Source organism: Phyllopteryx taeniolatus, chromosome 23, assembly GCF_024500385.1.
Source record: "Phyllopteryx taeniolatus isolate TA_2022b chromosome 23, UOR_Ptae_1.2, whole genome shotgun sequence".
Taxonomy (NCBI): Eukaryota; Metazoa; Chordata; class Actinopteri; order Syngnathiformes; family Syngnathidae; genus Phyllopteryx; species Phyllopteryx taeniolatus.
The window spans coordinates 3,203,429-3,230,938 of NC_084524.1; the positions used below are offsets into that span (position 1 = coordinate 3,203,429).

Genomic DNA, 27,510 nt, shown 5'->3' on the forward strand with positions numbered 1-27,510 from the left:
ATTTTGTTTCCTTCCTTTTATTTATTTTTTCTTGACTTACTGTCAAGGCAGCAATGTCAGAAGGAAAGCCATGTATGATGAGGACCATCTCCCTAGAACACAAACATTGTGTTAACCTACAGAACCCGGATCATTACATTCCCGAGGAAAACAAATGACTGCCGAGTACAGTACCATGGTCCTCTCCCGCTGGTCCTCTTCGCACCTCCTTTGTGCCGTCCGGCATTGTGTTGTCTAATCCTGCGTTCAGGATTCACGGTGAAGCCGATGTATATTCGCCCTTTAAACTTGGGGTTCAGGCAGTATAGCATGTACACGCCAAAGAAGTTTTCGACCTCTTGTACCATTGAACAGGCCTTTTTAAAAAAAAAAAAAAAATACGAACGACAGCTAGATTGACTCAATGTCACTAAGAAACCTGTTTTTAAATCATTTAATTCAAAACGAATCGTCCTATTGACAAGCTGTACTTGTGAAGAGTCCATAAGATTGCCTGTACTTAATTAAGTAAAAACATGCCTTAAAATGGAACTTAAAAAGAAAACGTAAAAATATTTGGGTTATATGATGTGTCTGACATATTTTTACGTCTCTCGAGTTAAAATGTGTTTTTTTTTGCTTGCATCGCAAGGAAGACTTTAAGTCAGGCATTCAATCATTTGCTACTTTAGACGCCGTCTGGCTCAAGATTTGACAGAGGATTTGATTGGCCCTGGTTGTGATAGCTGCTCTGTGATTGGATATTTTACAGGACCGTGTTTCGAAAGTGAAATCATCAGGAATTGAATCAAAACGTTTCAATATGTAACATATACATTTTTTTTTATTACAAAAATATTACGATATATATGTGTGTATTTAGTCATCGAAAATATAGTTGATATCGCAGGCGTTCAACAGTCCTTGTTAGTAGTCTATGAGATTGCCTGTTGTTAATAAAGTAAGAGCTTGCTGTGGTACGAAAAAAAAAAATAACTTATATTTAATTTGATATTAAGTTTTTATGTATTGTATTATATCTATTTAAAAGAAAAGTATATTTTGTCGACTATCGGAATAAACACTTTTAAATCGGGCATTCAACGATTTGCTATTTCAAAACTATATCCCCCCCCCCACAGATGTGACAAGGTAGATGAGACATGCCCCGTTTGAGCTGCATGCCTTCGGCGAGGCTAACCAAGGAGTGTCAAAGTCGTAAGCGCATTCCATGTGGACGGCGAGGGGAAGAAAACAAAAGACAAAATATACCGGCACATTGTGTTGCATACAGTTGCGCACAACGATGTGCAATCACAAATTACAACTGAAATGGGAATAACCTATCATATGTAGAAATATGTTGGGGGCTTTAAAAATATCTGTATTTATATGACACGCTTTTGAGCCGACAGAAAAGTAAACCTCGTAAAAATCGGTTGATAAATGAACAAGTTACGAGGTAATTTCAATGTCGATTCATTGCCTTAAATATAAAGTCGACCTATCAAACATGGCCGCCACTGGGCATGTAGCTTGGCCGGGCTGCTACAGCGTGCTGGTGTCTCTAGTATTCATTTCTATGTTAGGCCCGATCGCCAGATTTTCCAGAGGATCTGATTGGCCGTGGTTGTGACCACTTACCCTGTGATTGGATTGTTCACAGGACCACACATAACGAAACAGAAATTATCAGGAAGCAAATCCACAACGTTTCAGTATGTACTTTGTCTTTCACGCGAAATATAGTTGTTGTTCATTATTAATGCTGTGTCTTGGTTTTCAATTAAATATGAGCATTTATTAGTATTAGCGTTAAATTTCGATGAATGAAACGCTACTTTCGGTCAGAGTCTTAATTTACGAGGCACGTCTTCGATTATCTTACTCATTAAAAACGGCAATATTGCTCAAAACAAAAACATAATTTGTTGCTGCTGTTGTTGCAGACATGGCCATAACAACCGATCACATCCGGGCTAAACTCAGAACGGAGCTTGCGGCGGAGCACGTCGTACGTTTCTGTTTGCAATGATCATTGACTTTGGAAAACTTGCAGCCTAAACCAGTATGATGCATCATCCACATGTGCGTGTCTGTGACTGTGTTCTGCAGGACGTGGAGGATATGTCGCCCAGCAGATGTGCGGCGAGCTTTAAAGTGCTCGTGGTGTCGTCCCAGTTTGAGGGCAAGCCCCTCTTACAGAGACACAGGTAGGCCTACACAGTGGACACGAAAAAAATCACATAATGCAATTTTACAATCCGTGATAAACTTTACTCTAAATTGTCCATTGAACTGCGATTGGCTGGCAACAATCGCCCAAAGTAGCTGGCTGCGTCACCTGTCAAAATGGTGAAAAATGCTCAACATGCATGACACGATGTGAGTCATTGGTTTATGTCATTGTCAGGATGGTGAACACCTGCTTAGCGGAGGAGCTGAAAGACATCCACGCCTTGGAACAGAAGACTCTCACACCGGAACAGTGGGAGAAACAAAAGTCTAAATGACATTGCCGCCATCGTATTGTGTGGTAAAACATAACAAGAAGCAAGCAAGTGTCGTTACAGTTCCCATCCCATGCAGATTGTATAAATGCATTTGAAAATGCTGCTGGCAATAAAACTGACAGCTGCCTGTGTTGCCGTTTTGAAACAACATGTATAGTTTGTCTTTTATTTGAGAGCGTACACACTAGCAGGCTGTGTTTTGAAATATGTCTCTTGTGCATATTATGTAGCCAATAATATGGGATACTAGCCCCATTTGAGTGCATAGCAAAAGAGTGACGTACAACTATGTCCCCTTTAAACTCCCAACTCTAATACACTTGTGGAAAGGGTCACAAAGGTATCTCTAAAAGCCTTGATGGTCATCACACGGTAAACCGGATTGTCTGTTAATGGAGAAAGTTCAGCACTGTTGCTACTCTCCCAAGAAGTGGCCGCCCTGAAAAAGAAGGCTGCTGGAGCACGATCCAGAATGCTCACTGAGGTGAAAATTAATCCTAGAGTGTTGACAAAAAGACACTTTTCTGGCAGAAGAAGCTGACAAATCTGTGTGGTAAAACATTAAATAAGAATTGATGTCATTTGAGGACAAACAGGAAGCCACTGTTTAAAAAAAATAATGTTGTATGGACAGATGAAACGAAAGTTTTGAATTGTTTTCTAAGGCATACAAATGCTGTGTGGATGAGGGGCGGGGAAAGCACAACATACTTTGGGAATGCTTCTCTACCAAAGGGCCTGGATGCAAAAACACATTCCCAAGTTTATGAAGACATTTTGCAGAAGAACTTAAGATTGTCTGACAAACAATTGTCAGAATCCTGACCTCAACCGGAGTGCAAGTCCAATCTCCAACTACAGGAAATATTAATAAAGGGTTTACATACTTTTTCTTGCAAATATGTATTTCCTTTACCCAATGTGTGTAAACATGAGTAAAGCAAAACATTTTTGAATTGTAAATATGATGTGACAATGTTAATAAACCACGCGTGCATGTGAGAGAGAGTGAGCACCAGCAAGTGTGCGACTGAGCACGTTAGCATATGAATGCTAATTTCATTTGGATTTTGTATGACAAATCCCCGTTAGTAAACATTCATTCTCAAATCAATAGACAATGCAATGTACGCAAGAGCGATTTATTTACGGACTTTTCGGTGGACACCTGAACCGTGAGTGCACCGTTCAGTGAACAGTGAGACACTGTTATCTTCGATTTATGTGATTTCTTTTCACCCCGGGGGCGTTCGTGCACAGGATTGGTCAGCTTCTGTTGACACCGATGCCAAATATTGGACTTTTTTTTTAATTTTTATATATAGACACACACTTCACACTTGGTTATGAGGACAAAGACCCCCCGCCACCTCTCCCCTTCCATTAGGGAAAGTGGCGGAAGTAATCCAGACACACTCACTGGCTGTGTAACACCTTGTTCACTGACTTGTAAAATTAAATCAGCTTCTGATTTCATGCTAGAAATCTGGCATTCTATACGTATAATGTCACTTAAAGCACAGGTGTCAAACCCGCGGTCCTGCTTCAAAAGCATTTAAACATCCTCTCCCAGGTTCCTCACATTGAGCCAAACGAATAACAAATGTTACTATTAGTGTTTTTGTAGCATAATAATGTCTACCGCACAATGACACACTAAAACGAATACAAACTGTTGCTGTTGCTCTTTCCTAAAGAGAGAACAAACTACTGTTGTTGCACTTTGCTGAATCTAAGACAAACTGTTGATGTTTCACGTTCCCAAAAGAGGACAAACTACTGATCTTGCTGTTTCCTAAAAAGAAAAGATTTAACCGTTGATGTATTTTAAACGTCATTAAATTTATTCCTGTTTACAAAAAAAAAAAAGCAGTGTCTTTTGCGTTTTGTGCCCTTACTGTACCCAACGTGAACTGACGTACGAACCTAAAACCAAGGTACGTACCAAACCGTGAGTTTTGGCGTACCTTCACACCGCTGGATATTATACAATGATGTGGCTTCACCGTTACAACCTTGAGTGCGATGTGGCCAAAGGTGATCATAAGTTTGACACCCCTGACTTGAAGTCGAGCTGTCTGAAGGAGGCCCTTTAACGCAAAAAAATATCACCTCCAAAAAAATAATAATAATCACACGGCGAATGGTGCGCTTGCTTGCATTAAAACACATTCACTGCCATTAACGGCTTTAGAAGTCAAATATCCATGTTAACTGGGAAGGCTGGCAGTGAATGAGTTTTAAATGCCACAAAAAGCACCATTTTGGAAAAGATCATTAGGAAATCCACAGGAGGAGAATACCCGCTGCTGGATTACATGAGAGGCTGCGCAAACACACACAAACACACATATACTCGAACCACAGATGCTACATTAGATGGCTTGACCTGTCTGTTTCACACACTTGAAGGCTTTGGAGCAGTTAATGGAAGAAAGTGTGAATATATGTTCAATTAGTCCAGCTAGCAGCTGAGCTCTGCAGAACACTTCATCCGCTTAATTTTACACCAGAAGGATTTCGTCGGATGGATTCCCCTCGGTATCGTGCCCCCCATATTCACAGTGATTGTCATGCTGTGCCCAGTTAAATATCGGCACCGACGCACTTCTTTGTGTTGTCTTTTTTTTCCCCCTCACTTCTCAGTTGGCGGCCCCGATGTCCAACATGGCGTGCCGCTCGCCGGGCTCGTATCCCAGTAGCCCTTGCAGGTTGCAGACAAAGCGGTAGACGTAGCGCTTCCCCACCGTCTTGCGGATGATGTTCTTGTCGTAGTAGTAGCGCAGACCGCGGCTCAGCTTCTCGTAGTTCATCTTGGGCTTGTGCTTCCGGCGACCCCACAGCAGCGCCACCTGGACACGGGCGTGAAACTTGAGGTGAACGTCTCCGGTTCTGTCCCAGCCCTCAAAAGTCTCCAGTAAAACCAGAAAAGGTTTTGTCGCCAGAGTTGGCAACACTGTGTCACTAACTACACAAACACTAAATACGACATTAGCAGCAATTCAAGGTTCTCAACGGTAACGCTAACTGTTTGAAATGTTGTAACGGTTTAAGGGTAAACCCTGGCCGTTCATCCCTAATTCTACCTCATCTGGGTCGGTCAGTTTGAACTCCCAGCCGTCTCCGGTCCAGCTGATGCACGACCGGCAGCTGGGGTCGGTCAGCAGTTCCAGTAAAAACTGCCACAGCTGGATGGGACCAGTTCCTATTGGCACAAAGCAAGCTAAAAATCCGTTGTCATCCTTGTGTGCGCACACACAAACGCGCTATGACTCACCAGTGTAACCAGCGAGGATGGCTGCCGGGATTACAGCCGAGCCCGCATCTGCCTTGCTGCCCACGTACTCCTTGAAGCTTTTGTAGGGTTGCGCTGAAGTGAAGCCGTCCCCGCAACGGCTCACGTCCACGATGCCTTCCAAGTGGTGGACGCCCCCCACCCACATCAGAGAGCCACCGCCAGATAGCTCAGCTTGGGAGTCGGTCTCTGGAAGCACGACGCGACGACGGCGTGTTGCAGTTATTTTGTTCTTGAGTTTGGAGCTATGCTGCCAATAACGCTCATAGAGCTTCCTTGTATGCATGCTCCACAGATTCTCAATAGGGTTGAGGTCAGAACATTTTCTGTGTACCCATAGCAGTGGCTATTTTACGGATGCTCTCATATTACGATCCTTCCACATTTCTCGAAATTCCATCTTCAAAATGTTCAGCTCATTCGGTACACCGAGGGAACGATTTTACACATTCTGAAATTCCCATATTCCTCAGAATGCCATTATTTCCATTTCCAAATACCCATCTTTGCAAATTTCTCAACCGATTCCAAACATTCCAACACCAAAATGTTCAGTTCATTCAGGCTACAACAGTATTTGTAAACTTGGGGGGGAAAAAAGAGAAAAAAATAAATCCCAATTTTCACTTAATTCCATATTTTCCATGCGAATATTCCCATATTTATGAAAACATTGGACCAATTCATTGCGATATCTCAACAATTCAGTTAATTCAGCAGCATTTCAGTCTGGCATCGTACTCGTACTCGTAGTCTCGGGAGCGTACCTTGGTTACTTGATGGCTGGCAGGGAGATGACACGGTGCACACTGGTAGTGCACCATCGCAGTCACCATCATTTTCTGTGCATACGACATTTAGCAGCGATGGATAGAATGTCCGGGTGCAACTTATTCTAGATTTCACATTTTTTACCCCGTCTCATGATCTCCAGGTGTTCCCACAGGATCTCTCCGGCGGTGCGGTCGGACATGAGGCCCAGAAAAGCCACGCGGTCCAGTCGGCACAGCTCTCGACCCAGCAGGCCCCTCAGGTCCGAACCCAACGAGTGCAACCCGAACTCGGCCCGGCACCAGTCCAGCCAGTGGTTCACCTCCCACTCGGACCACAAAGTGGGATCTGGGGTGCGGGGTTACGGGAAAAGGGGGTCCCACAAATCTCAGTGAATCTCCACAGCGATTCCGCACGGTGATGTTGAAATGTTTCACCTTGCGGGAAGCAATGGCTGAGCCTCTCCTGGGTGAAACCGGAGAAACTGGCTCTCAGAGCCTCGCAGAGAACCTCTTTGCTGGTCGGGGTGAGCGGGGGGACCTCCAGGGGGTCCATTTCTGTTATACAAATACATTGGATCAAAAAAAAAAAAAAAAAAACATCTAGAAACCTATTACCACCGTACAAACATACATTAAATGAACCTCTTTAATTATAGAACAGGAGACCTGATCACAATTATTTGTCCACTTTTGCATCCAGGAAAAAGACCCAACAAATTACGACCAAAAAAAAAAAAAAAAAAAAAAGAAAGAAAAACTTACCGTAAGCAGCGCAGTCCATATCAGTGTGTGAGGAGGCGACACAACAGGTGAGACCTGAAATGGAAGAAGACAGGGAGGGGGCACTCGCTTCAGTATGATGGGCAACGGGGGTGGGAGGGGTCTCGGACTGATTGACAAGTGTCAATCACAGAGGGAGCGGGAGGGGCAAATGGCGACTCCCCAATTTGATTGGACGTACAATGGAAAGGAACGATTTGCAAGCTTGCTCATTTACTGTGTCATTTTAATGGTTGTTTATGCCCGCAGATTGGCCGGTGCCCACGTGGCACACACACAGCTGGGCAGTGATAAAATGACGTGCTGCCTACTAATAGTTCGTTTCTAAATTCAGCAAGGGATCAAAATCATGATTTCCCACACTGTATACCGGCCCAATTATCAAAACAGAACACACACACATAGCTGTGGACTACTTTGGCCATTTATTGACAAAGACAAACACGGACATACATTGAAAATGGCCGCTTCAGTCACCTAATTGGAAGTGCGAGCCGTTACAGTGCATGGAGCTCAATTGTTTTCCACAGTTTGTTTACATACACGTGAGTACAAAGAAAAGGTACACATCTGGAATGGAGTCACTTCGGCATTTCTTTTTGTGGTTATCTAACGGAGCAGAGTAGGACGGACAGCAACGTGCAGGAGAACGAGACAACGAATGGAAGCATGCCTCCATGGAAGACTTAGAGGAGACTTGCCATCACAGTGGAGAAGGTTCCGGCGTTTGGGAGTGTTTTTTTTTTTTTTTTTTTAAAGGCTTTCGGGCTGGGCGGGCGTGTGTGTGTGTGTGGTCCCAGTTGAGATTTAAGTAGGAGTTAGTGAAAATTAATACTGATTAACTTCTCTTTCAATGTAGGATGAAGATATTGAAGGAGCTGCAACAGTGAGAGGTTACATGGTAGGGGGGGGGGGGGCGCTATGTGCACTTTAGCGGGGGTCGTCGGGCGCTGCGATCTTCTCCAAACTGGGCTCCATGCCCCAGATCTCCCTGGCGTACTGGGAGATGGTGCGGTCGCTGGAGAATTTGCCCGACGCGGCGATGTTCCGGATCACCATCTTTGTCCACTCTTTAGGGTTCTGGTCATACACACATCCGGGTCAATTTACAATAATTCATTCATGAATATGTAAATAAAGGCTTTGCTGTTCACTGGAAACGCACATTCGCGTAAGGATGTTAAATTAGTCCCACTCACCTGCAGCCGGAATGTGGACAAGCGCTATAGAAAATAGACGACATTGTCTAGCTTTATCTTATGTTTGCTACAAAGTTTGGTGCTCACTTTAGCTTTGTAAACCACAAAGATCGAGCCAGGTCATTCATAGTCGAGATTAAAAAAAAAAATGTACGCAGAATCTGCAAAAGTTTAATCATGAAGTCACGCTATATTTAAGATTGCATAATTTATAATTATTTTTTGATTAAATAACCAATTATTTATTTTTAAAAATCTTAAATGCATCTGTAAAAAAAAATAGTTTTAAGTTTCCATTTACAATCATCAAATTAACATTATGTCATTGGATAAATGTAAACATTTTACTGAAACAAATTTATTTTCTCTTTGTTGATGCATAATTAACACTAATTGTTAATGCAAATGTTTTGGTTTTTTTTTAGGATGAAAAAATGTATTGTCTTTGTTATATTTATCATGAATGTAGTGATAATTTATTTACCAATTGGAATCGGAACGGGTGGCCTGACGGGCGGGTTTCGCAACTGACCTTGTAGAGGGCGCTCACTCTCTCCTGGGATTTGATGTAATCCTCATAGTCAGCGAACACCTTGAACCTGCGGTACACACACACACACACATACATACACAAAAAAAAAAAAAAAACACACCTCAGGTGAGATGATCTGCCCTATATCAAAAATCTGAAAAAAATTTTTTTTTCCGGTTTGGCCCGGACCTGTCGTGATGCATCAACATGTTGACGAGATCCTTGAAGAGGTCCACCTGGTTTGGGCTGAACAGGCCTGCCGCGATCTGAGATACGGCCTGTTTCAACTCGGGGATGCGGTTGTAGTACGCCATCGCGTCGTACCTGGCAAAAGATCGAGTGACGTTCACGTAGGAGGCTCTTCTTTGAGACCAATTTAAGTCAAGTCCAGGGATAGCTTGTAACTAATTTGAGCGAATTGCCAGCCAGAGTTGCCATTAGATGGAATACTGTACTACCGAACACCATTATTCTTGCTTCCAATTTAGGACACTCGATAGGTTCTCAATTGGGTTCAAGTCAGGGGATGACTATCATCACAGCACAAATTTCAAGGCTCTGTGATGAGGCCACTCATAATCCGAAGTCAGAATATTATACTATTGTGTCATATTTCTTGAGAAAAAAAATTGAATCTTCACAAGAATAAAGATGGATTTTGTCGGAAATAAAAAAAAAATAAAAAATCTTAATCTTATGACAATAAAGTCCTCTTTTTCCAAGTCATAATTTTTTCAAGAAAATAATTTGTGATAAGGATAAAGTCGCATTGTGATATTAATGTCAAACTTAAATGAAGGAAGTCAGTCAGTAACCCCTCACCCCGTTTTGTCCAGAGCCTCCACATCCTTCACCCTCATGCCGAAGATGAAGAGGTTCTCCTCTCCGGCCTCCTCCGCCATCTCCACGTTGGCGCCGTCCATGGTGCCGATGGTTAGGGCACCGTTCAGCATGAACTTCATGTTGCCCGTGCCCGACGCCTCCGTGCCGGCGGTGGAGATCTGCTCGGACAGATCCGCCGCCGGGATGACTGCGGACACGAGAAGGATCACAACGTCAACGCTTCGGCGCGAAAGCCGGGTGGAGGAAAAACAAAATGACCTTTCTCGGCCAGAGTGACTCGATAGTTCTCCAGGAAGATGACCTTCAGACGATCGCCCACCACCGGGTCGTTATTGACGACGTTGCCGATGGATGTGATTAGCTGGATGATCAGCTTGGCTGTGTGGTAACCCGGGGCCGCCTGGACAGTTTTAGGGGAATACCATGATCAGCACTGGTTGGAATTCACAATTGTTTAATTATGAATGTTTGAATTGCTTCTGCTGTCAAAAAACCCCCCACAAAATTAGGGTGTATTTTTTCAGTGACACACGAGTATCTGTGTGTCTACTCAAGTACAAAGTTGACGCGCTCTTGCCACCTGTGGTGATTAATATCGACGCATCTTCACATGCGTCGTGTTTGAAAGCGCCGCTAGTCACCTTTCCTCCGATCATGACGGTCCTCGGGGTCCAAGCCTTGTTGGGCTCCTTCCTGATGCCTACATTTTAAAAACAAACAGAGAGCTTCATGTTGTTGTTTTTTCGCCGCTTTAGGTTCTCGTTGAAGGAAACACCCACGGTTGTAGAGCGTGATGATGTGCAGGCAGTTGAGCAGCTGCCTCTTGTACTCGTGGATCCTCTTCACCTGCACGTCGAACATGGAGCCGGGGTTGATCTTCACGGCGTAGTGCTCCTCCAGATGGGCGGCGAACTTCATCTTGTTCTCCTGCGGTCGAGAGGTTCAATACAAAGAAGGACGTCAATAAGCGTTGCGCCGTTTGCGATCTTACCTGTTTGACTTTGGCAACGTCTCGGATGAAGGCGTCGTCGTCCACGAACTCCAGGAGCCCCTTCAGCTGGTCCAAGTTGCGGATGTAGTCGTCGCCAATTCTCTGCAGATGAGAAGCTGCTGAAAAGATCTCGAAATGCCGGGGGTTTTCCTGCATATGAAATTCCGAGGCACGCACCTTCTTCTCGTTTCAGGTCGCCTCCGCTTCTAAAACCTCCAACATCCTTTTTTTTTTCTTATTTTACCATTTTATTTAAATATGGTTACAATGTGTTGAAAAGGTGTGTCTTACAAAGTTTGCGGTGTATTTTCAAACTACTGAAAGAAAAAAAAAAAAAGTTGTATTTTTTATTTTTATATACACCGTAATTTCTCGTGTATAATGCGCATTCCCCCCCCTCAAAAAAAATTGTCAAACGTCAATAGTGCGCATTATACATGTGGGGGGGGTGGGGGGGGCGAATTCACATTTTATAAATGTATGCCACCATCTTGTGGTTATGAAGAAGCTGTACACGTTCATTCCAAAATGCCACCGCCACCTAGTGGTTACAAAAAAAAAAAAAAAGTGTTTGCCTACACTTTCATTCCAATATGACAGGGAAACGTATGACAGAATTGGCAGAATTTGTGAAATATTGTTTTGTTTTGTTAAATATGACTGATGACTGAACAGCAACCATCATTCATTTCTTTTGTTTTATTTAATGATAATGCTTTTCTGAAATGCTTGACCGTTTAATTTGGATCCCACTAAAATAAAATGAAATGTGTTTCGCCTGGTCCTTCGTGTTTTCTTGAAAGAATTGTACCCATCTTACAAATTCTGCCTGGGTAATCAAACATATGAGCACAACTGTGTGTTTTCTAATTTACTAAATAAAAGTAGGGCTGTGAATTTCAAAATAAGAGCAAGTAAATTAAAAAAAGGATTACATGTTCAAATAAAGTGCCTAACTTCAGAATAATTCTTTGGAAGAAAAAAAACTAACAAAATACAGATAATACTACGTTTTGATCATATGGGTGGATGCAAAATCATGCACTGTAAAAATGCATTATACATAGGTAGAAGGGTTTTGCAGAATTTTGAGGTCAACTTTGGGGGTGCGTATTATACATGGGTGCGCATTATACACGAGAAATTACGGTAGTCTCGTTATAGCGCAGAAGAGCACATTTGTTTTGGTATCATAACTTGATATTTCATGACTGGTTATGATAATGAGTAAGCTAAGCTTGCCCAGTCAAATTTTCCTGTTCGATTGGAAGATGATTTGTCTTAAATTAAGTAGCGTGTTCCTCATTTGAACCAGTTTTTTGCAGTGTATTTGTGTCTGTTCCTTTGAGGCACAACAAACCTCGGCGATGACGTCAGCCAGTCCCGGGTTGCACATGAGAAGCCAGCGCCTCGGTGTGATGCCGTTGGTCTTGTTCTGAAACTTGTGAGGATCCGTGTCGTAAAAGTCTTTGAAACTAGAAGAGAGTCACGGCAGCGGTGAGCGATCATGCACGCAAGCCGGAGAGGGCGGAGCGTCGGGCTTACACAGTGTCTTTGATGATTTCGGAGTGGATGCGAGCCACGCCGTTAACGGCGTGCGAGCCCACGATGCACAGGTGAGCCATGTTGATCTTCTTGACGTCGCCCTCCTCGATGAGGGACATGCGGCGTACGCGGTCGGCGTCGTCGGGGTACAGCTTTCCGACGCGCTGGAAAGTCCCACCGCGATCGCGACTTAAAAGCGGCGGGACGACGCGGGAGCAAGGCGGCCAGAACATCAGACGATTACCTCCAGATGCCTCCTGTTGATCTCGTAGATGATCTCCAGGTGACGAGGCAGCAGGTTTTGGAAGAGATCCACGGGCCAGCGCTCCAGGGCCTCGGGTAGCACGGTGTGGTTGGTGTAGGCACAAGTACGCACCACGATGTCCCAGGCCTGGGGGGAAACATCACATATAAGCTTGCTGGCTCACAAGATGAAGTACAATCAAACAGCCCGGCTTTACAAACCTTCTCCCACGGGAGCTTTTCAATGTCCACAAGGATCCTCATCAGCTCGGGGATGGCTAAAGCGGGATGGGTGTCGTTCAGCTGGATGGCTACCTGTCCGACGATCATTAAAAAAAAAAAAGAAAAAAAAAAAAAAAAAGAAAAGAATTTTTTTTGGGAAAAAGACCACGGCAGTTGCCGAACAGTCATCGCGTACGACTCGGGTCCGCTTTGACTGTACGGACCTTGCCGGGCAGCGCGGACAGATCCGAGCGCACAAACTCGGTGGAGCCGAACTTGGACGCTTTGAATCGACGGACGATGTCCTGGAGTGTGGCGGCCACCACGAAGTACTCCTGCTTCAGACGCAGCTCCTTCCCCTCAAAGAACTAAACGGGCCAAAAGAGTGGGCACATTGAGAGGAACAGAGATGAAACGGTACCAACATTTCATTTTCAGATTGTATTTTACAGAGAAATGGACTCACGTTGTCGTTAGGGTAAAGAACCCTGGAGATGTTCTCCGCCAGGTTCCTATCGAGCACCGCTTCGATGTAGCCGCCGACATTAACTGGGTGGGGGGGGTTGGGGGGAAGCACGGCGATGACAAAACTTCACTCGATTCACTGATTTCAACCCACGTGATGGCTGAGCGACAGCGTGGTACTCACAGTCTTGGAGGCTGAAGTCACACGGCGCTTTGGCGGACCACAGCCTCATGGTGTTGACGATGTTGTTTCGGTAGCCGGGCACTGGAGTGTCATAGGGAAGGGCCAGCACCACCTTGATGAAAAAAGAAAGAAATAAAATAATAAAGCACGCGCGTTCCGATCGGTCAGTTGACGCGGAATTATCGTTGGCGCTCGAGGCTGGCTTGCGGCACTCGCCTGCGTGTCGACCCATTTCACTCCGTCGGCCGCGTGTTCCACCCGTCCGTAGAAGTGGACCGGGCGCATGTACTCGGGCCGGGCCTTCTCCCACGGATTCCCGTAACGGAGCCAGTCGTCCGCTTCCTCCACCTGTCCAAAACACAATTTTGTTGATTTCTTTCAAATGGCCACGATGACGTGATTTACATTTATGACGACTGTATTTACTAATTCCCCAATATTCTGCGGAACCTGTGGAAAACGTCTTCCTACCTGCCGGCCGTCGACGATTTTCTGATTGAATATGCCAAACTCGTAGCGGATGCCGTATCCGTAAGCGGCCAGGCCCAGCGAGGCCATGGAGTCCAGGAAACAAGCTGAGGACAAACGGCGGAAGTTCAACAAGAAGTTCTCCGAACACGGGCGGGTAGAGGACCCGGGCGGGAGCTCACCGGCCAGGCGACCCAGACCGCCGTTGCCCAGGCCCGCGTCTTCCTCCATGTCCTGCAGCTCCTCCATGTCGAGGCCCAGCTGCAAAACGGCACGGCGGGGAAAAGCGAGAACGTGGTTAGCCAGCCGGCGTATCCCTCCCCCCCCCGCGGGCCTCACCTGGTACGTGGCCTCGTCGCAAGCGTTCTCCAAGGCCAGGTTGACCATGGCGTTCTGCAGGGTCCGCCCCATGTAGAACTCCAGGGAGAGGTAGTAGACCCGCTGCATGAGGAGAGAAAATGGCCAAGAGGCTTGAATGTATGATACTCCACCTCGCTTATTGTGCGCGTATTGCTCCATTTCCTCCGGCGCTTTGCTCGGGTCAAGGGTGAGCAGACGGAAACGAGGCGGCGCAGAGGCCGCGCGACAGCGACTGTTACGTAACCCGTTGCCTTCTTCCCCCCTCTCTGCGGGGTCATCACGATTTATTGACCCCATGTGAAAACAGTTCTATAAAAGGATGCGAGGAACGTTTTCGCTCTCTCACTACCCAACACCCGCCTCCCCCTCCCCCCCTCCCCTCCGCCCCTCCATCACTCCTGCCTCTCCCCCTCCCTCTCCACCGAGTGGACGTGCCGGACTGCGACACCCGAGCCCCCGGGCCCGCTTTACCTTCGGGTCCGTCTCGTAGTAGTGCTGCTGCGTCCGGATCCAGCGGCCCACCAGGTGGTCGCGGACGGTGTTGGCCAGCGCGAAGTAGTAGTCCCGCTTGGTGGCTACATTGCGGTCCTTCGCCAGCGTGAAATGCAGATGTCGGTTGAAATTGAGCTTGAGGTCGGCTACATTCTCCACGCCGGCCAGACCCCGAACCGAAATCTGTTTTCTCTTTTCCTGGTCTGTCAAAGGTTTGGACATGGCGACTGACGGCTCCGGAATCGAATGTGCGAGTGTGAATGTCACCTGTGACTCGACTCCCAAGTCGGAAGTTCGGCTCCCCGCAGTATTTATACTGCAGGTCAAGCTAACGGAAGCCAACGAGACTTAGTTCCGGGTTGTGCTGTCAAAACAAAAGCTTGAGCGAATGTCAAAAGAAATCTCTTTCCGGTGAAAGCGACCCAAAGTGTATCTTGAACATGTGTCCTCGTCTTACGACGAGCAAACGATTACGATATTTCGAGGTTACGAACGCCACAATTGTTTTTCATATATTTAGGCCTGCAAGTGTTTTTCACAAATATTTATGACTTAGCTCTAATACGTAACATAAACCATAGGAATGTCATGGTCACGCCATATTTAACCTTTTTTTAAAATATTTATAGTCTAGAAGTGCTTTTCTAACAAATATTTATTGTAATAACGACTACTACTGCATCAGTGATCGACTACGATCCGGCATGATATGTAGTCACGTGGCCCAAACAAGGGACCCTGACTTTCCGCCGTAATTATTTTTTATACTTACAGCCTACGATGACGACTTGTGTTAGCATAAGTTAGCAATAACACTACATTGTTATATCCAAAATCAGGTTACATCATAGCAATTGAATTCCAAGGACCCCCTGTAGTTGCATTCTGAATAACAGGTTACATAATGTGAGGAAAAAGGAACCCTACATGACTACAAACAAGCTCAAAAGAAGATGTCACTCAACCCATTGAATCAGTTTATTTCTAATCAAGCAAGTTATTCATTCAAACGAGCGATGTAACAACGGGAATATAATGAAACAAACATTTCAACTGCAAATATTCCATTTGTTTTGCCTTGCAAAAGCAAGACAAAAGCGCACAGCTCCACGTCAGAGCGTAAAGGCGACGCAGAAACACAGACAAAAAAAATAAAATAATTGGTCTGACTCTCGGCATTCAAGCAGTCCAGGGGGGTTTGAGAGGAGACATTATCCCAGCGCCAATTCCCCCCGTTCAAACTCAAATTTCACAACATGGAAACATGCAAACAAAACCAAAACTAAAACACATCACTTCTTATTACAAAAATATTACTCTTCGTTAACTCAAACCCATCATCATCTGGCTTTTTCCACTCCAAATGCAATCAGCTCTTGAAATGGCTCATGCAAATGATCAAATTTAACCTTTGAGGTTTTTTTTTTCAGTTGGCAAAAAAAAAATAAAAAAATTATAACAACTGCATAGCGCTGCAGAACTGAGGCCTGAGAGCAAGTGTTTGTTTACAACACACGCACACAAATGGAGCCTTTGCATTGATACAAACGTTAAAAAGAGAAGAACGCTTCCATTTACACATGGTGAACTAACATCCTAACTGTTGTGGACGTGTCTTTACATTATTGAAGAACCATAAAAAACTAGAAATGCGTGCTCGAAGATGACCGCATTGTACCCCACCGGGCATCTGCCGATCATACATAACAGCCAGTTTTGATTGATAATGGCAGGGAGGTATTTATTTGACAGACTTTATACTTAAACTGACATGTTCTCCCACCCCCAAAAAATCCAAAGCATCTCCCCGATTCCGCCCGGTGGCATACAAAAACGCACTGGTTATATTTTTGAGCAGACAGACAATCTGTAGATGACCTCAGTCTCTTGGATGCGATGTGGGCGCTCGTCTTCACATTAGGTTGTTAATTCTGAGGCGGAGGCGGCGGCGGTGCCGGGGGCATGCCGAACGGCGGCATGCCCGGTACCCCCATCCCCATCATGACAAAGTTGGAAGGGTCCATCGGCGGCGGGGGCGGCGGCGGGGCGTACATCATGCTGGCCGAGCCGGGGGGCGGCGGCGGGGGAGGAGGTGGGGCGCCGGGGGGCAGGGGCGGCTGGACTCCCGGCGGAGGCGGTACCATGGAGGGGGCACCCATCGGAGGTGGGGGTTGGGGCGCCGAGACCGCGGGCGGCTGCGGCTGTTGCCATGGAGGGAGAGCCCCTGTGCCAGGGCTGGATGTGGTGGGGGTATCTGCACAAAAACGGGGGAGGAGGCTCAGCATTGAATGAATGAGGGGATTGATTTTATGCTGTTCTTACTTTGTTGCCAGGGCAGCGGTGTGCTTGTTGCCATGCTGCTTGTCGGAGGAGGAGGCGGAGCCTGCTGTTGCCACGGCGGCAGGGGACCAGAAGGGGGCGGCGGCTGACTGTTGGGGGGAGGTGGCGGTGGGGGCATCATGCCCATCGGCGGTGGCATCATGCCTAGAAAGGACAGAACAATAGCAATGGTTGCACTTAGGAGGATGTGAACGCACATTTGAAAGCAGTGTTTCCCAAGCTTTATTGAGCCACGGCACACATTCTACACTTGAAATATCTCACTTCACACCACTAACTAAAACGTCACAAAATGTAGAGAACTGAAATCATGATTTAGTGCGTGTGTCGCCATAACTTATTCTGTTGCAGACATGGCAAAAGTCGGATGTTATGTTCCTTTCGCCATCAAGTGGAAGTGCCTTTAATTGTTCCGAGTATCACTATTTGTCGCTGACATGCACAAATAAACATTATTTGTGGAACCTCACCGAATATTTGCAGTTCACTACTTAAAAGGTCACCCATTTGCGAGTGCTCACCCATTGGGTGCCCGTGAGGTCCCGGGCCCTGGCCCATTGGAGGAGGGGGAGGCTGCATCCACGGGGGAGGCATGCCGTTGGGGTTGGGGGGCATCGGCGGGCCTCCCATGCTGGGCATGGGGGGAGGGAAGTTGTGAGGGCCTCCTCCGTGCATGCCGTGGAAGTTCCTGTTGTCGTTCGAAGCGGAACCCATCCAGGGAGGTCGGTTCTGTCGGGGGACAAACGCAATGGGTCACAAACCACAACAGGAGCATCTCCGTCTACTTAGTTCATCTATTTAAATCGAAGAACCTGACCGGCGGTGCCTGGCTGTTGCTGGGCAGAGGGGCGCGGGGGGGTCCTCCCTGGGGGCCGGCATGCCCCCCGCCGGACGCCGGCAACGGGGCCTCCCCCAGCTCAGCCATGAGCGACAGGTACTCCTTGTCCATACGAGCCTTGTCCTGCGCCGACTGAGGGGGCTCGCCTCCCGTCGCTCTTTGGGCGGCAAAGGTACTATGCAATGCAAACAGACAATTAGTTTGGACGTCAGGCAGAGGTTGACTAAAAACGGAAGGGCTTGAGTAATACCTGGTGTACTTGCAGTCAGAGGAGATGTGGCCCGCTCCACCACACTTTGTACACAGGGTGGTGTTGGTGATGCTGCGGGGCTCGGTGTTCTGCCAAGGACGCAGAATCCTACGGGGACGAGGGGTTTAAATCATTTCAACTAACCACAGTACAGCCAACATCTGGAAATTGCACCCAAGGATGAAACAGACATGTGCAAGTCCAGAACTCCCTTCCTGATATCTTTTTCTTGTGACTTTCCCATGATGTTACGCAAAGAAACAGTGTGTTATAGGTGTGCCTACGTCAATTGCGGCCACCGGCATCCGCAGCTTTTTTTTTTGTTCAAACTAAATCTGCAATCTATTTATATATAATGGTAAGGTTGTAAAATGGTTTTGGAATCAAAGTGTCCTGGGATCATTATGTTGCATTTATGGTTTAAACTATTAATATAGGCAATCATGAACTTTTTGGGGGCGAGGGGGGGTGTCCATTATTTACGAAGCTTTCCTTTTCGCGTCGGTGCTTAGCAAGGGTTTACTGCAAACATTGCTTTGAACAAAAACCCACAACCGACCTGTTGTCATCTTCCCTCAGCGTTCCGTTGAGCCGGGCGAGCTCTCTCAGCTGCATCTTGCGCAGGTCGTTCTGGTCCTCAGGCGTCTCGATGCCTTGCTTCAGGATATTGCGGATCTGAGGGCACATCATTTATTAATATGCACTCGAAGCCAAAAAGGAAAATGCGGGCGGGCATGCCGAAGCAAACACCTGCTCCACGGCTTTCTTGACGTTCTCCATCGTGTTCGCCGTGACCAGAGCGTGCAGAGGCTCGTCTTCGCCGGGTAGCATCTGTCCGTCCTTCCTGCCCACCTTGCCCTCCTTCACCGAGCCTTTGCCGCGGATCATGATTTTGGCGCAGCATTCTTTCTCGATGTTCTTCAATGTGTTACCGCTGGGGGGGAAAAGGAAAAAAAAAAAAAACGCTCACGAATGAGAACGTACAAAGGGGACGAAGGCTTAACTCTTGAATTTGCGACTCACCGCGGTCCAATAAGCAGACCGACAAAGTTGATCTCGGGGTATTCGTCTTGAGGAATCATCACTTTGTCGTTAACTCTGGTGGCTGGAGGTCTGCACAGCGACAAATGGAAGACAACACACTTACTGCTGACTCAGTGAGACAAAAATGTGTCTTCAATTGCACTGAGGTGACCAGAAACTAGGGGTGGGCAACATATGACCCACAAACGACCCACTCTATTTGTTAAAAGTTTGCCCCCCCGAACAACTGAATCTACATTGCATTTGGACACATACTTATAATCGGCTGGTGGTTTGAAGTCGGGGTTGAGTCCGACCATTTCGGTGATGAGAGAGTGGCGCTCCTCCTCGATCTTCTTGCGCGTGCGATACTCGCGGGTGTTCAGCCTCTTGCCCTCGCTGTTGTAGATGGGCTCCGGCGAGGGAGACCTGGAGGCAGACGGGAGACAACAAGGAAATAGTCAGCAGCTTTTTTTTTTACCACCCCTAAGCGGGCCGATTTGCAATATGTAGTGACAAAATCTCCCTACGGCTAACCTCAGCAAACATCCATTGTTGTTGTTTTTTTGTTGTTTTTTTTTTTTATTCTAACTGTCAAGGTGAGATACTGCCATGGCACAAAAAGTCGATCGACTGAATAACAATTGCTTATTCTTTGTGACTTGTTGCCAGTGCGACAGAAAGTGATTCAGGAATGCGGCACTGACACGTCACACACTGTTCAATAGAACTCTGTGAGTAACCAGAGCTAAGTGTTGTTCCAATACTCTGAAGGGGTGCCAAAAGCAAACAAATGCATGGCCAGTTACACCTGCATACAGGATTATTGGCCTAAAAGAGAGAAAAGCTGGGAGGAAAAAAGAAATCCTAAGCAGAGGCGCTGCGAGGTGCTCGGTGTTGACGTGGCGGAAGAGGTCCGTACCTCCCCTTGGATGCTGAAAACCTGCGTTGCTGCGTTAGGGAGGCTCTGTGCTTGAAAAAGGGTTAGGTGGACGTGGGGTAATTTGGGTTAGAGGAAAGGAATTAGGATTAGATATCCACCTTTTCCTACGCTCTCCCAGCGGAGAGACACATTTGTTAAGCATGTGCCGTGAAGCACATGGGAGGGAGACAAATAAAAAAAATTAAAATAACTCCAGCGGCGACAATGTGAAGCACCTCCGCTTGGTTGTCCCAAATGATTAGGGAACGATGCATAAGAGAGTTTCAGCTGCAAAAATCAACCTTTGGGTTGCTGTGAAAACGTCTGTTTATATGTTTACAAACTCTACAGCATGTACAGTCGACAGGGATGCTAAAGCGGGGTACACACATACTGACAACCGCACTTAATTTGACAATTTCCAATTCCCCGCAATCGACGTCAGCAAAGCCCGATTGTCGCATGTCCCTGAAAGATTATCCTGTGGTGTGGGATTTGTTAAGAGTTGATTTTTTCTTTCCCAATCCATTTGGAAAATGGCAGCATTACAAAAAAAAAAAAAAAAAAACTCAAACTCTTACATTGTGAATTTGGCTTATTTCTAGTGAAAACTTTTTAAATTTTAAATTTAAAAAAAAAAAGGTCCTTATAAATGATTAATCTATCAAAACAGTTGCCAATTAACTTGATAATCTATTAGTTGTCGCTAAATCATTGCACCGCTCTTCAAGTGTTCAACTTGTTCAATGTTTTCCTTTTCACTAATCCTTGTGTGTGTGGCCAACACAGAGGAAAACCACGATTGTTGATTGTGTTGGTCATACGCCGCACACAACAAGAGCCGTAAAAATCAGGCACATGCATACTAACGATCAGGCCCAATTTCAGCACCCCCAACGCCAACCCATTGCGATCAGTCAGCAAAGGCCCGATTGTCTGATGTCTCAAAAATATTATCTTGTGGTGTGCGGGGAATCGCGATGTGGCGATTCCCCAATCGGGGCCGACAATCATACAGGGCAATCGTGTTCGATATTTACGGTAACAAATGCGTGCGGCCAACACAGAGGTCGGCCGAGCCACGGATTCCGTGATCGCGGTGTGAAACAAAATGACAGCAAGTCAGGGAGCGCCTTGAAGCTCGAGCTGTTGCAGTACTTGAATTTTTTATTATTTTTTTTTTAAATAAAACGAAAAAAATTAAAATCTGTATGTGTGCACCCGGCCAAACTTTAACTTGACACACTTATGAGAGCAAGCCACTTCTTGAGGAACATTTATTGCGAAAACTGAACTTTCCTGCTAAACTCGGCAAAGATGCCGAGTGATGTTCTTGAGCATTGCTGTCCACTAAGAGCGGCTCAAAGAGCCGGACATGTGTATCTCTCTGGTTACTTTATTGTGATTATTATTATTTTTTTTTTTAAGAACAAGTTCCTCTGAAGTATTAAGGCTGTAAAAGTGTTCAAACCTGTTTGAAAAAAACAAAACAAACAAAAAAAAAACAAAAAAAAACATTATTCAGAATGTAAGAATTTGCTATAAAATGTCACAAAAACACTACGGCCCACAAACAAGAAACCTTGAGGCATATAATCCTAAATGAATTCTGTCACTAATTTGACAAAACAGGATTCAAGAAGAGAGCAAATATTTAAGACTTTCTTGCAGACCTTGTTTGATACAAACTATTGTTTTGTTGTTACGCGAGACCAATGTCACACAGGCGACTACTGGAAAACAAGATTTGCCTTCAAGTGACTGGTACTTCAATTTAGCGCCTCCAATTGTCTAAACATAAAAATATCGGGACTCTCTGTGAGCCATGATGAATTACTGTCAATTCTCTAAGACTAGGATTTTAAAAACTACAACGCTCCTCTAGCACATCTGAGACTTGTTCTAACCATAATACAACATGTACTGAAAACAAGCATTTTTCTTCCAATAACAAAACAAAACAAAAAAGTCAATAAGGTAGAGAAAGTGTTACTGTTCATGGGTTTAATCTTTTTCCGACCTGTCCTCAGGGTTAACAGGGATTCCCAGGTCTCCTGTACGCAGTTTACGTGTCAGGTCTTCGATCTGCAGTTGGACTGGAAGAATTCAGGTTAGGAAAGAAAAACAAGGATGGGGAGAAATGTGGTTATCACAACACCATCAAAAAGAGACAACGCTCCGGCAGAGTGGAGCACAGTCTCGCTCATTTATGAGGCAAAAAACAAACAAAACAAAAAAAACAGAAGCAACAGGAATTTCAAATGCATGTCACACAACACTTAAATCAGCATTTAAGCCATTACTTTCTACCCATTATTAACATTAGCAGGCTATTAAGCTCATCTTGCACGATGACACGACAGGTAAAACATTTCACAATTGATCACCACAAGAATGACTCATTTGAAACCTTTTATCATATTTCAACATTCACATTTCTGTCGGAATGGGACCGAATAATAATGAAACAGCAGCAAACGGTTAAACCAACTGTGCGGCTGCGTTCGGAATCCTTCACTCACTTCTGGAACGTTCGCACATCCGTCAAGTGAAAAATACGTTTTCGACGGCGACTAAGGTCATTGCCGTCGCATAATGACGACGCACCGAATCAATGTCAGCTGGAGGACCTTTCGTAAAAAAATGCTCAACAGATAAATCCATGATAATAAGCTTGTTTGACCACAGGAGTAGTTTAATTAATTAATACAAAGCACTTTGTGCATCCGTCTTGTGATACGTTGGTTATGTGATATGCTTTTCCGCTGATTATTATTATTATTTTTTTCAATATTGCATTGTGGGATACGATGAACGGGGGAGAACTTCTAGATACGATGCACTACATTCGAACAGCAAGACAACATGGCGAACTCACCATATAAGGCACTATATGGTGGATCCCGAACACAGCCTGTGTGACGTTCACAGGGGAACTTTTTGGACAATTCTGTAGCTTTTTGTTTTTTTTAGCCAAGACTACATTCAATTTGACGATATAAAGAATACAAATAGCATTTGCACTCAACTGTTGCTGCCTGGTGCTCATGATTACTGTACATTTTATTTCTTCCATTTTTTGGGGTCATAACTCCGTCTTGACTAACATTTCCATGAGTAGAGGTGCACCGATTGCGATTGGCTCGAGCGCATTGCTTGGCATTCATCCCCATATTTCCTTCAGTGGGGTTTTTAATTATGTTATTGTATGATAGCGGCAGCAAATTTAGATGACAGAGCAGGGCAAAGCTGCCCAATTTCAGTCACAGGCTCATTAAATCGGTGCATCCCTATTAAAAAAAATAAAAATAAATGAATAAAATAATGATAATTTGCAGATTCACTTGTCACATTGATTCTATGAAGGCATCCCCCATATACAGGGTAGCCCAAAAGTCACCCTACGCTTCCTTTTCGATTTGCTTTCAGTAAATTCAGACAGACGTGAGGCCATCTGCATTTGGCAGCGTCGGCTTTAAGGGAATGCTTACAAAAGCAGCAGAGCTTAAACTGTCGAACGCTGGCGGCTTTCACGTCTGTCCAAATGATACCTGAAACAAAATGAAAATTAGGAACTTGGAAGCATATGCACAGCGACCTCTGAGGCGCCCTTGTATTGTATTAGTGAATGGGCAAAAGAAGAGTGACAACGCAAGAGTGGGCAAAAGGAAAAAAAAACGATGTTCACATACCAGCTGCTAACAACCATTACCAATGACTGAACATCGATGTCAATGTCAGTTATTGAGAAAAATGTGTGTGCTTCAGAACACCCTGTTGAGGGCCCGTGAAGGCAATCTGTGGGTGCTACACTGCTGCTGAAAGGCTCTTGTGACCAAAACGATTGGTGAAGATTAGTTTTGCCCCAGAGTTTCGGCGCTCATGATTAAGTCGTTTGCTTTACGATTTCAAAAATCGCTCGATTGGTTTGCCATTGAAGCAGCATTGCTCACACTCAAACAAAAAAATACACAAAGCAGAACTTTAGCATGTTAAGAAGGACATTATGAGCTTCCATGCACAGGAAAAATTTTGATGTGTTGTTGGGGGGGGGGTGAGGCAAGACAGTGAACTGTGACCTGCAGTTTATGGACAGATATCAGCAAGCGGTGATGTTTAATCATTCGGCAGACACTGCGGCTTGCTGATGGGTGCCCAATGGTATGCAAACCCGTACAGCGTCAGAACAACTTCCATAGCACTTTTAACACCACTCAGAAAATGAGTTAACAATTAACTTCAATTGATTTAGTAAGAACTGAAGCAAAAAAAATAAAAATAATAATAATAAATAATAAAACTCATCTTTATGCATCTGGTAGATTAGAAAAAATAATGTAAACGTAACCTTTATTAAAACAAGTGTTAGGGAATCAAGACCGTACATTACGCTGACATGTGACATGAGATAATAGTGAAATATTGGTTTAAAATTACCTATATAGGCTCTCTCTTGGTCACGGGTCAGACCAGGGGGGATGACAGTGGGCATACCCGGTATGACAGTCTTCTGGTCGGGCGTCTCACTACTCCAACGACTCTTCTTCCTTTGTTTCTTTTGGCTGAAATCTACAAAGAGAAACACAGCGATGTCTGCTGTTGCATTTATACATTTCTATTATTTTTTTTAAGTGTTTTATTGTTCAACTGTGCAGATGTAAATAACATTCTGTGCAGTGGTCAAAAAGAAATTTACCTCACAAAGAAGGCAGTAATATATTTGAAAGTCGGGGGGAATTCTACGAAAATAGGAATGTCAATAAATTTGAGGATTTGTTATTCATTATTCTCTTTCTGTCCGGCTTTTCCCCTCACAAAGTCTGACTTTGAGCGAGAGGCAGGTCGCCATCCAAATCAAAAGAATCACATTGCAATGAACCTGACGTGCCATGTTTTTGGAAAGTGGGAGGAAGTGGGAGTACCTGGAGAGAGAGAAAAAAAAAACGCAAAGTGGGGAGAACAGACAACAGACGTCAACCACGAGGCAATTTCACTTTAAAAATAAAAAAATATTTTTTTTTTAAGGTTATTTTCCTTACACTCTCTTTTGTTGTTTAAATACAACACGGTGATATTTCTCCCTTTAAAAAATATATATATATAAAGGTGGTGGGCTGAAACGGCTTTGTGGAATTTCAATTCATTTCAACGGGGAATCGTGTGAATACTTCCATTTCTGCTCTCAAATATTTGCTTTTCAGGAATACAAAAGTGGCGCACTTTCACTCATTCGGATTACGTTTGTGTCCATCAAAACGTTAGCTTTAATGCTCCCAGTAACAAATATTTCTGCTTTTATTTTTATTTTATTATTAGGATTGTTTGTGGTCGTTTAATCGGCACCATCGTGCAAGCCACGCTAGCCTGGCTAGCTGGCGTTCGTTAGCTTTTAGCAAGAAGCGACGCTTACCTTGTCCGGCCGGCTGTTGGTGTTGCTGGGGAGGCTGTGGCGAAAACCCGCTCGGCGCGTTGAACTGGTGCGTCTGTGCGAAAGCCGGGGAGGGCATCGGGGGTTGGAACGCTTGTAACGGCGGAAAGGGCGCAGGAGGCCCCGGGTTGGGCATCATGCCGTTACCGTTGCCGGCGCCGGGCCCTGCTTCGAAACCTCGTTTAGCGCCGATGCTGGGGTGCAACTTTCCTAAAGGAGTCGCGTTTGCGCCCGTAGCCATTTTGGCCTGCCCCCCGTCGACTCGATGTGATAAAAAAACGGTCGTTAATCGAAGCCCGGAATGTGTTGAAAACGAGCTGAACGGCTCGAGCTTTTCAGTCGAGCAATCAAAATGGCGACTGTCACAAAACCCACAAAAGACTGTCGCTCGCGTGAGGGAGGCCACGCGGCAGTCAGTCGCTCTCCTATTGGTCCAAAAAAGCATTGCCCTCATAGATATAAAGAGGCCTCATGGACGTGCCTGCTTGGCGGCCATGTTTGCAGGGGCGTCGTTTTCTTCAAAGGCAATGGCATTTAAATGAAGACGTAACTTGCTTATTTCACATCCAATTTTCACGATGCTTACTTTTTTTTGTCAATTCCACAGCGTGTGTTAGCGAGACAGCACATTTTCACTCCCCTTGTGATTGTACAGCGTTGTGCGCAACCGTATGCGGTACAATGTGCCGGTGGGAATGCGATGACAATTTTGCCCTTACTAGCCCAACTTTGCCCTTACTAGCTTAGCCAACTAGAAAGAAACATATTAGCGCTGATATTGATACTAATTGTTCATTTTGCTTTAACATTTCTTGACCAATTCAGATCAATCCCATTCCCAAATGTTTCAAATTTTCAAAATAATAGCCCAAAATTCAGACAAGTAGACTAATGTTTTACCTCACCAGTAATGTACTTATGTCAAACTCTTCCTCGCGCCAAAGAGCATATTACTGGATATCGACTAAATCCTCAAACGGCCCTGGTAGAACGACAGTCTTACTAGTACAAGAAGATTTTTAAGTTACCGTGATGTTAATTCATTCATCTTATTAAATACTGAGTTAAAGGGTTAATTGAATCATTTAAATTTTAGTAAAATAATATTACATATACATTTAACCATGTCTTACTAATTAAATCATTTTTAAAAATGGATGGATTGATAGAAAAACAAAACAAAATATATCTACTTAAGTTTCACTTCCTGAAGAGATGATTGATTGTCACCAAGTTCAAAAACAGGAAATGAAAAGGGGAGTGAAGCACATGGTCGCGAAACAAAAAGGACGAGTCAACCTCTGGGCCGCTGACACTACAGCTGGCCTCCACCATGATGCGCCGAGTGGTCGTTGTTGGAGGTAGGAACGATGGGAGGCGAGGTGATGCCGTGTGGTCCCATGTGACGGTCGGCGTTGGGGAGTAACTACTGTGATTACGTCATTGGTGTCGTCGTAATCCGTGACATTACTGGCAGAAAACGTGTAATTAAAGTGCAGCTGTTTTCGGAAATTTCCGTGATTACAATTTGAGCTACATTTGAAAATTTGGCGTAAAAGCTCCGATTTTTGTTCATATCACTCCCTCCATGTAAAGCTGACGCTTGTGATTGTGTAGTCTCAAACGTGACATATTTTTCCAAATATGAAGCAGTCTCATAGTTACACTTCTTAACACATAATATATAATTGACTTTTAAACCGTTCTATTTGTATAATTTTGGACCTTTTATGGGGGCTAGCATATGATGTCATCATTCCAACAGCGCTCGCCTGGGGTGCCATGTCGGTTTCGCTTGGAGCCTTCGTTGAAGCTGCAGCTGGCG

General features: G+C 45.0%; 5 protein-coding genes across 9 annotated transcripts in view; 1 reads left to right on the plus strand and 4 right to left on the minus strand.

Moving 5' to 3' along the window:
* The window catches only part of arap2 (ArfGAP with RhoGAP domain, ankyrin repeat and PH domain 2), a 96,392-nt gene extending 95,717 nt beyond the window's left edge, over positions 1-675 (minus strand). Inside the window, exons 1-2 of one of the 2 annotated variants that reach the window (XM_061764398.1) lie at positions 175-675; positions 41-92 (exon numbers count right to left, since the gene is read on the minus strand). In XM_061764398.1, the coding sequence (XP_061620382.1) occupies positions 41-92; positions 175-485 (363 nt within the window). In that variant the 5' untranslated portion in view covers positions 486-675. The remainder of the gene's footprint in view (positions 1-40; positions 93-174) is intronic. The other variant, XM_061764399.1, reaches the window with a different exon arrangement.
* Positions 676-1,610: 935 nt separating this feature from the next.
* On the plus strand, positions 1,611-2,640 carry zgc:112271 (uncharacterized protein LOC553698 homolog). Of its 3 annotated transcripts, none has more exons than XM_061763869.1 (4): positions 1,611-1,697; positions 1,929-1,993; positions 2,095-2,192; positions 2,393-2,640. In XM_061763869.1, exons 2-4 carry the CDS (start codon positions 1,931-1,933, stop codon positions 2,490-2,492), a joined length of 261 nt encoding a protein of 86 aa, XP_061619853.1. In that variant the 5' UTR covers positions 1,611-1,697; positions 1,929-1,930; the 3' UTR covers positions 2,493-2,640. The 3 variants fall into 3 exon arrangements, with proteins under 3 accessions (XP_061619853.1, XP_061619855.1, XP_061619854.1); XM_061763871.1 differs by lacking the exon at positions 1,611-1,697 and adding an exon at positions 1,698-1,825; XM_061763870.1 differs by lacking the exon at positions 1,611-1,697 and adding an exon at positions 1,704-1,846.
* A 533-nt stretch (positions 2,641-3,173) lies between these two features.
* Positions 3,174-7,613, minus strand: LOC133472687 (protein C-ets-2-like). Its single transcript, XM_061763868.1, has 7 exons — positions 7,323-7,613; positions 6,996-7,115; positions 6,703-6,906; positions 6,555-6,629; positions 5,770-5,976; positions 5,579-5,697; positions 3,174-5,344 (listed from the first exon to the last, which is right to left on the minus strand). The coding sequence occupies exons 1-7, from the start codon at positions 7,339-7,341 to the stop codon at positions 5,135-5,137; spliced, it is 954 nt and encodes a 317-aa protein (XP_061619852.1). The 5' UTR covers positions 7,342-7,613; the 3' UTR covers positions 3,174-5,134.
* A 133-nt stretch (positions 7,614-7,746) lies between these two features.
* On the minus strand, positions 7,747-15,202 carry LOC133472686 (glycogen phosphorylase, muscle form-like). Its single transcript, XM_061763867.1, has 20 exons — positions 14,864-15,202; positions 14,372-14,473; positions 14,215-14,293; positions 14,036-14,139; positions 13,781-13,912; positions 13,565-13,676; positions 13,382-13,464; positions 13,140-13,283; positions 12,916-13,008; positions 12,695-12,841; positions 12,451-12,614; positions 12,266-12,380; positions 10,906-11,007; positions 10,694-10,841; positions 10,556-10,614; positions 10,173-10,314; positions 9,894-10,101; positions 9,261-9,395; positions 9,072-9,138; positions 7,747-8,420 (listed from the first exon to the last, which is right to left on the minus strand). The coding sequence occupies exons 1-20, from the start codon at positions 15,104-15,106 to the stop codon at positions 8,271-8,273; spliced, it is 2,529 nt and encodes an 842-aa protein (XP_061619851.1). The 5' UTR covers positions 15,107-15,202; the 3' UTR covers positions 7,747-8,270.
* Positions 15,203-15,847: 645 nt separating this feature from the next.
* On the minus strand, positions 15,848-26,942 carry sf1 (splicing factor 1). 2 transcript variants are annotated; one of them, XM_061763750.1, is made up of 12 exons: positions 25,668-26,942; positions 24,695-24,826; positions 22,278-22,353; positions 19,612-19,764; positions 19,336-19,425; positions 19,063-19,246; positions 18,872-18,987; positions 18,313-18,420; positions 18,042-18,237; positions 17,746-17,953; positions 17,207-17,368; positions 15,848-17,138 (listed from the first exon to the last, which is right to left on the minus strand). In XM_061763750.1, the coding sequence occupies exons 1-12, from the start codon at positions 26,137-26,139 to the stop codon at positions 16,810-16,812; spliced, it is 2,226 nt and encodes a 741-aa protein (XP_061619734.1). In that variant the 5' UTR covers positions 26,140-26,942; the 3' UTR covers positions 15,848-16,809. The 2 variants fall into 2 exon arrangements, with proteins under 2 accessions (XP_061619734.1, XP_061619733.1); XM_061763749.1 differs by having other exon boundaries at positions 17,695-17,953.
* Between the last annotated feature and the right edge of the window lie 568 nt (positions 26,943-27,510).